Below are 14,288 nucleotides of genomic sequence, written 5' to 3'. Positions count from 1 at the left end.
CTTTCGGATAAATTGCTTGCATTTTTCTTTGTGAATTCTGACGAAAATTTTGGTTTTCCAGCAAGATAATGCGGCCTGTCATTCATCTCATGGCACTTTGAATTCAGTGGCCATTAATTTCTCCAGATCTCAGTGGAGAACGTGTGGGGGGAATTCGAGCAGTTTATACAGGAAATAAGTAGGGCTCTACAAAAGAAGAGTTCCTCTTTCAAACCCATTTTTGTAACAATTAAAGTTTTCGTTCAACTGTACAGGGTCCGGCACAGTTAGTTTGGAAAATTACTTTTATTCAATTCAAGGTAAAAAACGTGTGAAAATAATACAAAATTAGGAATCAATTTACTTTTGCTCGATATGACCACCTTTTACCTTAACTATGGCCTTCGGTCCAGAAACGAATCGCAAGCTGCCCGAATGTGACTTGCAGGTTTTTGGGCCAACTCGCGGACAATGGCTTTTTTCAACACCTCGAGACTAGTGAATCTTTTAGTCCGCACTTTGATCTCCAAAATGGCCCAAAGAGAATAATCCATCGGATTCGCGTCTGGTGAATTTGAGAGCCATTGTGTGGACGTTATTAAGTTCGGAATGTTGTTTTTTAGTCATTATTGTTGTAGTCATTCTGTTGAAACGTCCACCGTTTGCCATTTGTCTGCCCACGGCTTCAAAGCAACCTCCAGAATACTTTCCCGATAACATTTCGCATTTACCTTGATGCCAGGCTCAATGAAAATGATTGGAGAGCGCCCATCTGCGATTACAGCGGCCCAAACCATTACCTGTGGCGGGTGCTGCCTCCTGGTGGCCAATCGATGACTCAAATTTTCGTATGAACGGCCGGTCAAAAAAACCCTATCGTTTTGGGAGTTTGCAAATTTGATTAGGCACTTTGTCGGGGATTTCGCTCAAGTCGCTTTTTCACTTTTTAAACCATTTCACGAGACATTGCAATCTTTTGATGACCACTTCCATGACGTTTCGCGATACTACCAGAATCATTGTAACGAGTAATACTTTATTTACTTTAAGGTGCTCCAGCTTACGAACAATCGCTGGTTGTGATTTTCCAGCCAAATATAATGCAATCGCAATATCACGTTTGATATCCATTACTGATTTTCTGGACTGTCATTTAGCCAACTAAGAGACAGCTGATGCTCGTGGTCCAGCTGCGCGAGCGGTCTGAAGTTGGTCACGAACCTTTGACAACTCTGACCCCAGTGGGAACATTATGTGTTCAACATTATTGCGAGAAAAGAAAACCCCAATCACTTTAAAATCTTACACTCAACCAAAACAAAAATCTTCCATAAACAAATCTCAGTACGACTCTTTCAATGCATTGCTAATTTAATTTCGTAATTTATATTCTTCTCGGCATTCGCCTTCACTATCTTCTATTCCAAATTACACACATTTTCAATGCTACATCTTTCTAGAGAAATTTCTTCTTCGCAATTGAAATTTTCTATGAAATTCAATCAAAGTCCAAAATGCAAAATCAAGTGTTTCGTGCACTCAAACCTTCAATCGCGTGCGCATCGCCTTCGGAAGCGCCATTTATGGGGTTTTAATGTCAGTTTTAATGATGGGTCGCAATGAAATGGAGTAATAAACGTATTCATTAAAATTAACAGCAGGCAATTAATGGCGAAATGTTCATACAAAGTACCCCAACAGTCACCCAGTTAGCCAGAGCAGCCTTATTGGCGCTAGCAACAAGTTGTCTTAGAAACTATGAATTTTAAATATATGTATGTGCAAGTGTATGTTGTTTGTATGTATGTACATTTGCATTCTGGCGAATTCAGGGTTGCAGGGCCAACAGAGCAGAGCCTTCGTTACAAAGTGAGTTTCGACTATCATTTACTGGAAATTATGCAAATTGATACCAGTCAATGGCAGCTTCAGTTTAACGATTGGTGAATTCCATTTAATTGATGATTGTGCGAATGTATTTGTAGGCAGATTTTAATATTTACTTGCACATATAACAACAAAACCAAATAAAAAAATCCAAATTACTTATTCATTCCGTTGAGCTGGCCGCACGTCTGGTTCACTTGCGTTTCACACGTATTTGGTGTTCAGAATTGGAAAGTTTTATTATTGATACATTTATTCAAATTTTTTTTTCTTTCAAACTAAATTTTTTTCTCCTTTTCTTTCAAATTAAACGCATTTATTAGTGTAATACTTCGATATCCTCAAAATAATCGCCATAAACTGATTAATCTTTTTATTCTTTTTTTTCAGATTAAAAGCGAAGAGGTAGTCGAAGCGTATATCGAGCGGTGTAAGCAGGTGAATCCGTTGATCAATGCCATCGTACAGGATCGCTTTGAGGAAGCGCTCGAAGAGGCACGCGAAACCGATCGTATTATTGCGTCCGGCATCAACACCATCGAGGAGATGGAGGAGAACACACCGCTGCTGGGCATACCTGTGACGGTGAAGGAGAGCATCGCCGTCAAAGGTTTGACCAATCAGGCGGGTCGTGTCTTCAAGACGCCACAAATTGCCAAATCAGATGCGCCCGTGGTAGAGCAAATCAAGCGCTGTGGCGGCATAGTGTTGCTGGTGTCCAATACACCCGAACTTTGCCTGCTCTGGGAGACTTACAACAATGTGACGGGCCAAACAAAGAATCCGTACGATTTGAAGCGCACACCTGGTGGCTCGTCGGGTGGAGAGGCCGCTTTGTTGGCCAGCGGTGCATCGCTATTGGGACTCACCTCCGATATTGGCGGCTCGTCACGTCTGCCAGCCATGTTTAGCGGCATATGGGGTCACAAGCCCACACCCTACTCAGTGTCATTCAAAGGGCATCATCCAACCAGTGACTATCCCAAGTGGGGTGACTTCTTTACCATTGCACCGATGACACGCTATGCTAAGGATCTGCCATTACTACTTAAATGCATGTTGGATCCAACAGGTCCCAAGTTGACGCTCGAACGCGAGCTTTGCATACAGAGCATACGTTTCTTTTTCATGGATAATGATGGCCCGTCGGGCATGATGCGCCCGCTGAGTCGCGATTTGCATGCTGCCATTAATCGCGTGGCCACCGATTTCAATGCGAAGCGCGTGAATATACGAAAAATGAAACTTTCGCTCGACATTTCACTCTCCGCCATGTTGACCATGAAAAATATTGAGACTATCTATTATAAAACAGAGGAAGGCGAACGCCCGAAAACAGTTTGCACAGAGACCGTCAAATATTTCTTCGGTTGTTCGGATAGCATCCTGCCGTCGGTGATATTCGGACATTTGCAGAATTTCATGAAGATTATACCAAATTCACGCCACAAGCACTTGGCCACCATCATTGAGGCGCTGAAGACTGAATTCAAAGAGCTACTCGGCACCGATGGCGTCTTTCTCTATCCAACCTTCCCGAATACGGCGCATCGGCACTATCAAATTTATCACAAGCTATTGGAGCCCATGTATATGGCGATATTCAATACGCTGGGACTGCCAGTCACCAACTGTATGATCGGTTTGGATAGGCGAAATCTACCAATGGGCATACAGGTGGTCGCGAATCCAGGACAAGATCATCTTTGCTTGGCGGTGGCGCGCGAAATGGAACGACGCTACGGTGGTTGGGTGCGGCCGCCCTCAGAAGAGTCAACGAAGCGTGTGTAAAGTACAGAGAAAATGTGAGCTTGAGCATATGAATGGTGCAAAGTAAAGAAGTACCTACAGAGTGGCGAGGCTGTAACGGGTCAGAAGCTTTGTAGCAATGCAAATGAAGAGCAGCCTAAAACTATGAATTACAGTAGGGTTATTTAGTGAATGCCTTAGCAATGGTGCGTCATTTTCCAAGTATGCTTTTAGTTTAGCATACTGTTAGGCGCCAAATTTTTTTTTCGTTTTTTGTCTTAAGCTTTACAAGCGACTGATGTTTCGAAATATAATACTATTTTTTAGTATGTATGTATGTATGTACTTTTTTAGAATAAGTCTACCTAGTAATTTGTGACATCACATATTTATATTTGTAGTGATTTCTGTATAATTAAATTTTTTTTATTTTTTATTTTGTGTTTTGTTTTTAGTAGAAAGAACACAAAAAAATAAGAGAAAACAAAACGCAGAAAATTTTTATTATATTTGTACTGAATTAAATTATTCTGCTAATTATATAGATTTGTGTAAATTTTAAATTTATTTTTGCATGCGAAATGCAATTAAAGAATGGACACGAAAAATATTTGGTCGAGCGAAAATCGTTATAACATCAAATTTGGATAAGCTATTAAACAAATTTTTGCTTTTACTTTTTCCTTTATTTTTATTTTTTTTTAATTTTTTTTTATTGTAATTTTATTTTTATTTAACTTTTTTTTAAATTTTTTTTTTATTTATAAATTTTTTTTAATTTAATTCTTTATTTTTTTATGTAATTTTTTTATTTTTTATAATTTTAATTCATATTTTTGTATTAAGCGTAAAAACTCATTTTTTTATTTTGTTTTTTTACTTTTTTTAAATAATTTTTTTATTTTTTATTTTTAATTATTTATTTATCTATATTTTTTAAATTTATTTTTTTATTATTTTAATGCTTTTTTTATGTTATTTTATTTTTTTTCTTAATTTTAATTCATATTTATTTATTAAGCGTATGTTTTTAAACAAAAAACTCATTTTTTATTTTTTTATTTAATTTTGTTTTGTACTTTTTTTAATTTTCTTTAATTTCGTTTTTATTTAAAGTTTTTTTATTTATATTTTTTTTTTTTATTTATTTATTTTTGTGTATCTAATATATAATATTTTATTTTAATTTAGTTTTTCATTTTTTTAATGTAATTTTTTTAACTTTTTTTAATTTTAATTCATATTTCTTTATTAAGCGTATTTTTTAAACAAAAAAACACCTTTGTTTAACTTTTTTAAATTACTTTTTTTTATTTTATTTTTATTTTATTTTTATTTTATTTTTACTATTTTTTTATATATTTTTTTTAATTCATCTATTTTCTTAATTTAATTTTTTATTATTTTTATGTTTTTGTTTAATGTTATTTTTCTTATTTTCTTCATATTTTTTTTAACAAAATAACTCATATTAATTCTCTTTGCTATAAACAAAATAGCGCAATTTATTATTTACTCCGCTCACTAAGCGATGGGCATCAGTTTTTGTTATGGTATCTGCCGCTTTCTGCCAATTAATTCTAACCAGCTGCTCATTTTTAATTTCTTTTTTCAGTTTAAGCAATTTTCTTTTAACAATTCTCTTTTAGCAATTGGCCATTACTTTCCAATTATGGACAATTTGGTGGGTAGTGGTCCTATAGTGAAAAATATTTACCCTGTTGTTTTCATACCAGTTCATACTAAGACGGCTATAACGACACGATGCTAAATCGAGACAGAACAGAACTGCGTCTTTATGTTGTTTAATGAATGGCAGCAAACGTTTTTGCAAACACTTCTTCATATAAATTTCTTGATGGTAGAACGTTTTGCTTTCACACCACACTGGCAGATGGCTTGGCAAACCAAACATTTTTTAGGGCACTTGTCCAATAGTTTTAGCTTAAATGCATCTGAGACTTCTCCTGCCTTCGTTGCATTCTAACTTTCGCAATTTTATTAATGTCATTGCTGGACAGAGGGTCTGTCTGTCTGCGATGCCTACCTGTTCCATGTGCTTCGCCCATAGAAAGTGGCCCGTCGTCATCAGTTCAATCAGCTGCCTACAGTCTCCTCTGCTCAGTGACAGGAGGAACTGCCACAGTCGCTCGGTCATGAACGGTTCGACATCAGTTTTGTACATCTGCAGCCTAATTACAATTAGTTTTGCGCAAGTGCTGAGTAAACACAAACGACTAGTTTTTTTTTCGTGTCCATTCTTTATTCTACTAAAACGATTTTCCTTATACATACTAATTTTCTTCAAACGAGTATTTATGTAAAAATATGAATGTAAAGACCACAGCTGGCCTATGAATAGTGCATTAAATGCTAAAATTGTTATGTTACTCAAATATGCATTATGCACATACACAGTTATGTAGGTACATCGCACAGCGATTATTCTAAATTATTCACTCATTAAAAAGCGCGATTTTTGTATTTAATAATTGTCCAATGTTGCTTAGAATTAAAAATTGTCATTTATTATGCTAGAATTCCGTTCATACACGCGCACACACATGCATTAGGATATATGTACATATGTGTATGTATGTGTGAGTATCATGCACGGCTATCGCTGAAAAATTATACATCACACACACTCACACACACACACATTATAATGACCTTATTGCGTAATTTAAAGAAATTGTGTCTTAATTAATTAAGCCAACAACAATCCAAAAAGAATCATATGATTATCCTCTGTATATATGTATTTGTTATATCCGCATACAAACACATCATTGTATGTGTGTATGTTTTATGTATTGTAAGCATGTGAGTATACACCTATCCTTGTATGTTTGTGTGTTAGTGAGCTTGTGAAGCTCACTAACTAATTGCATATAAGCAGCGATTTTCGTAATAAAACAACCAACAAAGTTTTCGAATGTACGCGTCCACACAACAATCTTTTCAATCTACTTGTAATTACCCAGAAGCGAGTTGGCCACACAAATTAATTTGTTGTGGTCTTAAATTTATAAATTTTATATTTACTTTGTTTTTCAGCTTTTTATTTTTGCACTTCCATTTATTAGTGCTAATGCAAAAACTGCATGTAATTGGTGTAAATTTCGCAACGACTCAAAGCAAACAACGAAAAGAAGTTGACCTCCATAAACGAAAATATGTGCGCGTGGAAGCATTTATACAACACTTGTCGTCGTTCAAATGCGAAATTCGAGCAAAATTTATGTTCCTATTGTAGTTACAAACAAACGTATGTACATATGTATACATTTTAACAACTATTAATGCTGGAATTTATGTGGCTGCATACCCTGCAGGAAAAGCCAGCAATAGTGAGCATTTCAATTACTTCATAACTACACTGCGTTAAAAAAAGCTGTAGAACAGAAACTTATTGACAAGTTTCGACAATTTATTTGTTTCGGATTTAATTGCAACCATTTTTTTTATGAAAATACAGTTTATTCTTCTAAAAACCACACCAAATAAATTCAAGTTTCATACTTTGTGCAAATTAAAATAAAAGTTAACAAATTTGCATCAAAATTTAAAATTTTTTAAACAAAACCAAGGTAAATCTATTAATGGCGGTGGCATTAGCGACATAGACATAGCGCAGCGAATAAAGATCCAGCGGCTTCGTTGGCTGGGTCATGTCGTCCGAATGGATACAAACGCTCCGGCTTTGAAAGTATTCGATGCGGTACCAGCTGGTGGTAGCAGAGGAAGAGGAAGGCCTCCTCTGCGTTGGAAAGATCAGGTGGAGAAGGACTTGGCTTCACTTGGTGTGTCCAATTGGCGCCGGTTAGCACGAGAAAGAAACGACTGGCGCGCTTTGATAAGCTCGGCCAAAATCGCGTAAGCGGTTATCGCGCCAATTAAGAAGAAGAAGAACGTCATAAAAATGTTTTTGATGGCACCATCTTTTTAATGAGTTAGTGCGTTGGATGTTACATCCTTAGCTGACTTCCAGTGAAAGCTTGGTGACATCCGGTTCGATGGAAGCGAAGTTATTGCGTCTAAAATGTCAGTATGTTTGTGTCATCGGCGCAAATGAGTTTCGAACAAACAGCTAATATCAAATTTAGTTTCAAAATCGGTAAAAGGTTTACCGAAACATTTGAATTGAAAACAAAAGCTTATGGCGATGATTGTCTATTTCGTGCCAGAATTCATGAGTGGTTTTCGCGTTTCAGAGATGGTTGTGCGGTTGTGAGTTAAATGACAATGAGCATACGGGCTGCCCAAAATCAGTAATTGCCGAAAACTCCATCAAAATTTTTCGTAAATTTATCAAAAATTAGCCGAAATCATCGTTGAAATTCATTGAATCCGAGTTGAATATCTACAAAACATCGATTTATCGCATTTTAACTGATCATTTCGGCTTACAAAAGGTCCGTGCACTTTTCATGCATGCACTTTCACGAAAAATTGCTCAGAATTCAACATTCGAAAGACCTCATTAAAGAAGCAAGAAAAGATGAGAGCTTCCTTTACAACATTGTAACTGCTGACGAAACGTGGTGTTTCTAACATGAACCTGCAATTAAGCAGCAAAGTTCCGAATGGAAGTCCTCAGACAAGCCACCACCCACCAAATCCCGTTTAATAAATAAATAAATAATTGGCGCGTACAATTCTGTTAGGTGTTTGGCCGAGCTCCTCCTCCTATTTGTGGTGTGCGTCTTGATGTTGTTCCACAAATGGAGGGACCTACAGTTTCAAGCCGACTCCGAACGGCAGATATTTTTATGAGGAGCTTTTTCATGGCAGAAATACACTCGGAGGTTTGCCATTGCCTGCCGAGGGGCGACCAAATCCCGTTTGGAGAAGTTAAAAATCAAGTCGATGCTCAGTTGTTTTTATGATTCCAAGGGAATTGTCCACAAGGAGTTCGTACCAACGGGCCAAACCGTCAATGCAATTTTCTATCTTGGTGTTTTGAAGCGCTTGTTGAATCGCATTCGTCGAATTTGTCCTGGATACTGAATACCGCAAAGAAGGACATCTCATCGATCCACTCTTGTGACTGACTTTTTGTCTAGAAATCGCATTTAACCATCAAGCACTCACCGTATTTGGCTGATATGGCTACCTATGTCTTCTACTTATGTGAACAATTGCATGTGGCTATGAAAGGAAAACGTTTTGTCTCCGTAGAGGCCATCCAAAAGCCTTGTACCGACATCCTAAAGGACATTCCGGATTCCGGTCAATGACCTGAAATACTCTTTCGAAAAGCGTTTAGATCGCGCAAAACGATGTATCGAGGCCAAAGGGCCTCGAAGTTATCAGAACAAAGCTCCTGTAGTTTCTAGTTAGCTCAGTCTTGTTTATTGTGGACTGCACCTTATAGATCTTTGAATTCATGAACAGATTGAAGTTGAATATTAGCAATAGTTGGAATTGATTGAAAAAACATTTTGAGTTTTGTCCAACGTAACGAGAAAACATTTATTGATATTTAGAGAGTTGGACGAGTTACTGAACCAACGAACGAGCGCATTAATTTTCGATTGCAACATAAAAACATCCGCTGTATTTTTAATAGCAGGAAATATTTTCAATTCATCAGCATATGGAAGAATAGCAAGCGAAAAACAGGCACTAATGTCATGAATAAATAAAACGAAGAGCGGAATCCCTAAAATAATGCGTTGTGGCACCCTTGAAGATACAATGAAAATGGTCGGAGCATTCACCCTCAATCATTGTCTCACAGCGTCCATTGGGTTAATAAGATTTCAACCAATGAAAAAAGGAAGAATTAAAATCGAGCGAGGCTAATTTAAGCCAGTCTATCAAATGCTTTAGACCAGTTCAGTTGCTGGGTTTACAATAATTAAATAAAAATAAAAATATTTCCACAAAAGCTTGCGATTTATTACTGGACAATTATAAATTACTAAACTCAAAGGAGTTTTTTTCTGCAAAGCACAGAAATAGTTGCATATATACATTCTGTTAAAAAAAATATCGGGAATTGCTAATTTAATTTTTTTTTTTGCTGGAATGTTGGTATAACTGTCCTCTACAATGTCGCAGAGTTTGAGCGTGATCTGTCAATAAGCTTATTTTTGGCATTTAATTATGTCGGTCAACCGCAGGTGTGCTCTGCGATTTTCACTATGGATAAAAATCTCGCCCAAAGAATTTGTCTTTGAATTTTGAACGGGATTTCATGTGCCTTGAAAAGTTTGCAGAAAACCTATGGCGAATATGCTTTATTTAAAACACGGGTCTTCGAGGGGTATAAGACTTTTGCAGAGGGCCGAGAAGTCGTGGAAGATTTGCCCCGTTCTCTTCGCCCATCAACGTGTTCAACGAATGAAAATGTCGACAAAATTAGGGAAATGGTGCTGGAAAACCATCATTTAAGTTTGAGGGAGGTAGCTCCTGGCCTTAGTGTGTCTCTCAAATCATTTCGTAACATTTTCCATCATCAATTGGTCATGAGACGCGTGGCTGCTCGACTCGTTCCAAGAGAGTTGAATTTCTTTCAAGGCATTCATCGGACGAAGGTGGCTGAAAACATGCTTGAGTAAGTGGATTCGGAGCCAACATTATCCAGCACATCATAACAGCTGATGAGACATGGGTATATGAGTTTGACATGCAAACCAGTCAACAGGCGGCTGAATGTCGCCATCCACATAAGCCGAAACACAAAAAACCACGTCAAAGTCGGTGAGAGTCATGCTACTCGTTTTCTTTGATTTTCATGGTGTTGTGCACTCGGAATTCGTTCCAAATGGTTATACGGTAAATAAAGAATATTATTTGGAAGTTATGCGATGTTTGAGAGAGAATGTGCGTAGGAAACGGCCCAAATTGTGGAAAGAAAACTCATGGAACTTGCGCCATGATAACGCACCGTCTCACAAGGCTCATACTGGGACACTACTACATTTATCATTGAACAACCCCCGTATTCATTGGATTTAGCCCCCTTTGACTTTTGTGCCAAAATTTAATTGACACTCCGCGGACGCCGCTTTGAGTCGATAGAGGCCATTAAGGAGAATTCGCTGAAGGATCTGAAGAAGATCTCTCCAATCGCTTTTTAAAGATGCTTTGATGAATGGACTAATCGATTCTATTGCTTCGAATGGATCCTATTTTGCAGGCGACAAAATACATTTTGATGATGAAACAATTCTTTTGCGTTTTATTGAATAATTCCAGGTACTTTTTTTGCAGAATGTATATGTGCATATTTTTAAATTACAGCTGCATTAAACCTATCCGCAAACTTTGCTGTACTCGTCTAGCGGTTCAACGCGCACTGACCAGTATTAAGTAACAATCACCAAAATTACATGAATATTTGAGTGTAATTTTATAAGTTATTATTAAAAAATAAAAAAAAAAACTGCAGTAAAAATTTGCCAAAAGCCATCTAAGCATTGGCTGTGTTGAGAAATGTTTTTAGTTGCAGCTTGCACGCGGAACAATGCTGATTGTCTATGCCAAATTGGTGGCTGCAGTGGCACAAGGCCGTTTCCTCCAATGTTGGTTACCCGTTACTGTGTTAACTGTGGACAAAAAGTTTTGTTTGTTTTTTGTATAAAGTTTACTCGCCTAGGCGGTCAGAAAGAAAACAATTGTACATGGTGTTCTGTTCAGATCGATTATTTAGATTTTTTTAAGTTAGACGTACATTCTTCATTATTTCGTCGGCGCTCGATGGTACTTGCGTGCGCACGCTCAGGTGCGGTAGTTGCTTGTAAGTACCGTTTTATCGGTTTATTTATATGTGTCTTATACATATTTACATTTTTAGATAAGTATATAATTGCGCTTACATCCTTTTTTGGGTGTTTGGCCGAGCTCTTCCTCCAATCTATGGGTCTGAATATTTTTCCGCAAATGGAGGGAAATACATTCTTATACTATTGTATACAAATTTAATTGACGACGAAATTGAAAAATTTCTGGCTGAGGAGGATGATATTATTGAATTGATGAGTCGACGAGCTTGAGCCTGACTTGGGAGAGCTAAGTGAAGAAGAAAATTCATAGGAAAACGATACCACGTTGAGTATTTTATGTAAAAGGTCTAATATAATCACGATAATATGTGCAGCAAATGCATGGCCCATACGTGGAGTATACCCAAGATGGAATCGGGAGTCGGATCTGGGTTTTTTTTCTAAATCAGCCAATTTATCTATCTGCTTTAAAAAGCCGAATTCTGCTAGTGTTTTTCAAGCAGAAGTCTTTGCGATCCAGCAGGCATGCAAAATACATAGGCAACGAGGGAGATATTCACATTTTCTCCGATAGAAAGGCGCGATCAACGCTCTGACGACGCCATGGTGCAGAACACAACTAGTAAATTCCTGTAAGGAGGAAATGAAATCTCTTGGGTGTGCAGGTAACATTTCTCTGATCTGGGTTCCAGGACATAGGAACATAGAGGGAAATGAAACTGCTGATGAGCTTGCCAGGAAGGGGACTGAATTGGCCTCAGAGACCTCCTATACGGGTATCGACATCCCCCTGACACTTGTTAAAGGGGAACTACATAAATTATTTCTCAGGAAAGAGCATAAAAGATGGAGCTCCATTTCTCCATGTGCTATTTCGAAAACCCTTTGGCCCCAGTACAATATACGGAGGACTCAGAAAGTCCTTCGGACTCCTCGCCATTCAATTTCCAAACTCGTAGTTGTGTTTACCGATTGCTGGACGATCGGCACGCTCGCGGAAAAGGTAGTGCTACCATTTAACCCCCATTACAGAAGCTGTGGGGACCTTTCAGAGAAGGAGACTGTAGAGAATTTTTTCTGTAAATGTCTGGGTTTGGCAGCTAGACGACTAAGGTCACTGGACGAGCGTCCTTTCTTCGACGGCCTGGGGCAGTGCGCCAACCTAATTCCCATCAATCTTCTCCATTATATCAACAGATCTGACTATCTACAGCCATCTCTGCCTGTTGGAGGTCTCACAATCGTATCAAAACGGAGCTTTAGTGCTACTTGGGGTGTGCCAAACTGACACTTCAACCATTTCACCTACCTACTCCCATAACATTAATATTACAATACAATTAAGGTAGAAACCGCTAAGTGAAATCTTTACACTCTTTCACTCTGCTCTCATTCAAAAGCACTTAAATGAAACTTATTGCGGTAAATTTAAAAACGTCGACTCCACAAAATATGCAAAGTGCAATAGCTAAACATGAAGCGAATGCAGGCAGTAATGGACAGTTGGTACTAATAAAAAAATGAAAATTTGCGCAGTTTGTCCACCATACAAACGGCGAATGACTAAACTTTATGTGCCAAATGTCAAAAAAGCGGGTATGGGAAGCATAACATTGATTTCAAACTTTTAAAACAGAATTTTTATTGTGGTCTTAAGCATAAAATGTACTTTCAGAACTAATTTGTGAAGTTTAATTTGATTAACGCTACCAGGGTTCGTCGGCCTACCAGGGGTGAATGGAGGACTGGGTTAAACGTTGGCACATGTGAGTTGCTTCAGACGGGTCATGTCTTGAAGGAGATAAATAAATTTGCCTTTAATTTAACTCTGTTTTGTTTTATTTAAATATTCCCGGTTTTTACTGGACATAGGGTATATGCATCGATCAGTCCAGTTTTTGACTACTTTTTCCAATAAATCTGGCCGTATGGCGTCAACGGTGGCTTCAATATTGCAATAGCTCGCTATCTTATTGGAACCAAATGTCGTCGAAGTTTAGCTGAATAATTTTTGAAAACAAAAATTCAGTCAGCATGGCCAGTAACGGTCGAAAGGAATGTGGAGCGATAATGTCGCTAGTGTTGTACGAGCTTCGCGAACAGATTTATTTTTTCAAAGTAAGTTTCCACAATTTGGAATCCGCTAGTTGTTCTCGCGTTAAACGATTCACGATGACTTGCCAAACCTTACTGAACAAAAATGTCAACACAGTTTGCCATTCTCAGCTGTCAAACCTTAGTTATCGATATCGATGGCTAAAACAAAAACAAGCTCATAAAGCTAAAAAGGCACCTGCTATAATTTCGAAATTGAATGCCATCTCAAAATATATGCAACTGGACACATTTAGTCTCACAAGTACCTTATTTTCCCGATTTAGGCTACTCAAAAAGCTAAGAACGCAACTCGCACTACACCGTTGCGAGATTATGGAATAGAATATGGAACGTGAATGAGCTGAAATGGCATGGACTGAAGCGAAAAGTTAAGAAATCGAGTTTAATATGTAAGTATTTTAGCGGCAGGCTAATCACCTACCCTGTCAGAAATCAAATAGATTAACGAAACGAGACAAGAGTATCGTCGAGGCCCTATGCTCCCGAGAGGAGCAAGGGCGGAAAAAAGTATTTCGTAAATTAGAAAAAAATGTTGAATTAAGGTGCGATTACTTAGAAGTCGGCGAAAGCTGACTCTGCTGATAGCCTTTGCTGCTGGCTGCCTTAATTGTATAATATTTTATTGTTTATTTTATTTTTTAATTGTGTAATATAATCATTTATAAATATATGTGACCTGGTCTATGAAAAGGTACCTTACGTTTCAAACAATCATTTTTCACTTTTTTGTTGATTCGAATAGTGTGTGAAAGGCTCTTTAAAATGGTGAAAACCAGAAAGTCATAATTTGTTTAAAAGTTTGTTAAAAGTAAAAAAAAA

At 37.5% G+C, this 14,288-nt stretch overlaps 1 protein-coding gene across 1 annotated transcript in view; it reads left to right on the top strand.

The window, feature by feature from the left end:
* LOC128855833 (fatty-acid amide hydrolase 2) overlaps window positions 1-4,051 on the top strand; it is an 86,960-nt gene extending 82,909 nt beyond the window's left edge. The window contains exon 4 of the mRNA XM_054091036.1: window positions 2,257-4,051. Within this exon, the coding sequence (XP_053947011.1) occupies window positions 2,257-3,657 (1,401 nt within the window). The 3' untranslated portion in view covers window positions 3,658-4,051. The remainder of the gene's footprint in view (window positions 1-2,256) is intronic.
* Window positions 4,052-14,288: the final 10,237 nt, after the last annotated feature.

The sequence above is a fragment of the Anastrepha ludens genome, chromosome 2 (assembly GCF_028408465.1).
Source record: "Anastrepha ludens isolate Willacy chromosome 2, idAnaLude1.1, whole genome shotgun sequence".
In the NCBI taxonomy this organism is placed as follows: domain Eukaryota; kingdom Metazoa; phylum Arthropoda; class Insecta; order Diptera; family Tephritidae; genus Anastrepha; species Anastrepha ludens.
The sequence above is the reverse complement of the archived record's forward strand: the minus strand, read 5'-3'. Positions and strand labels throughout refer to the sequence as shown.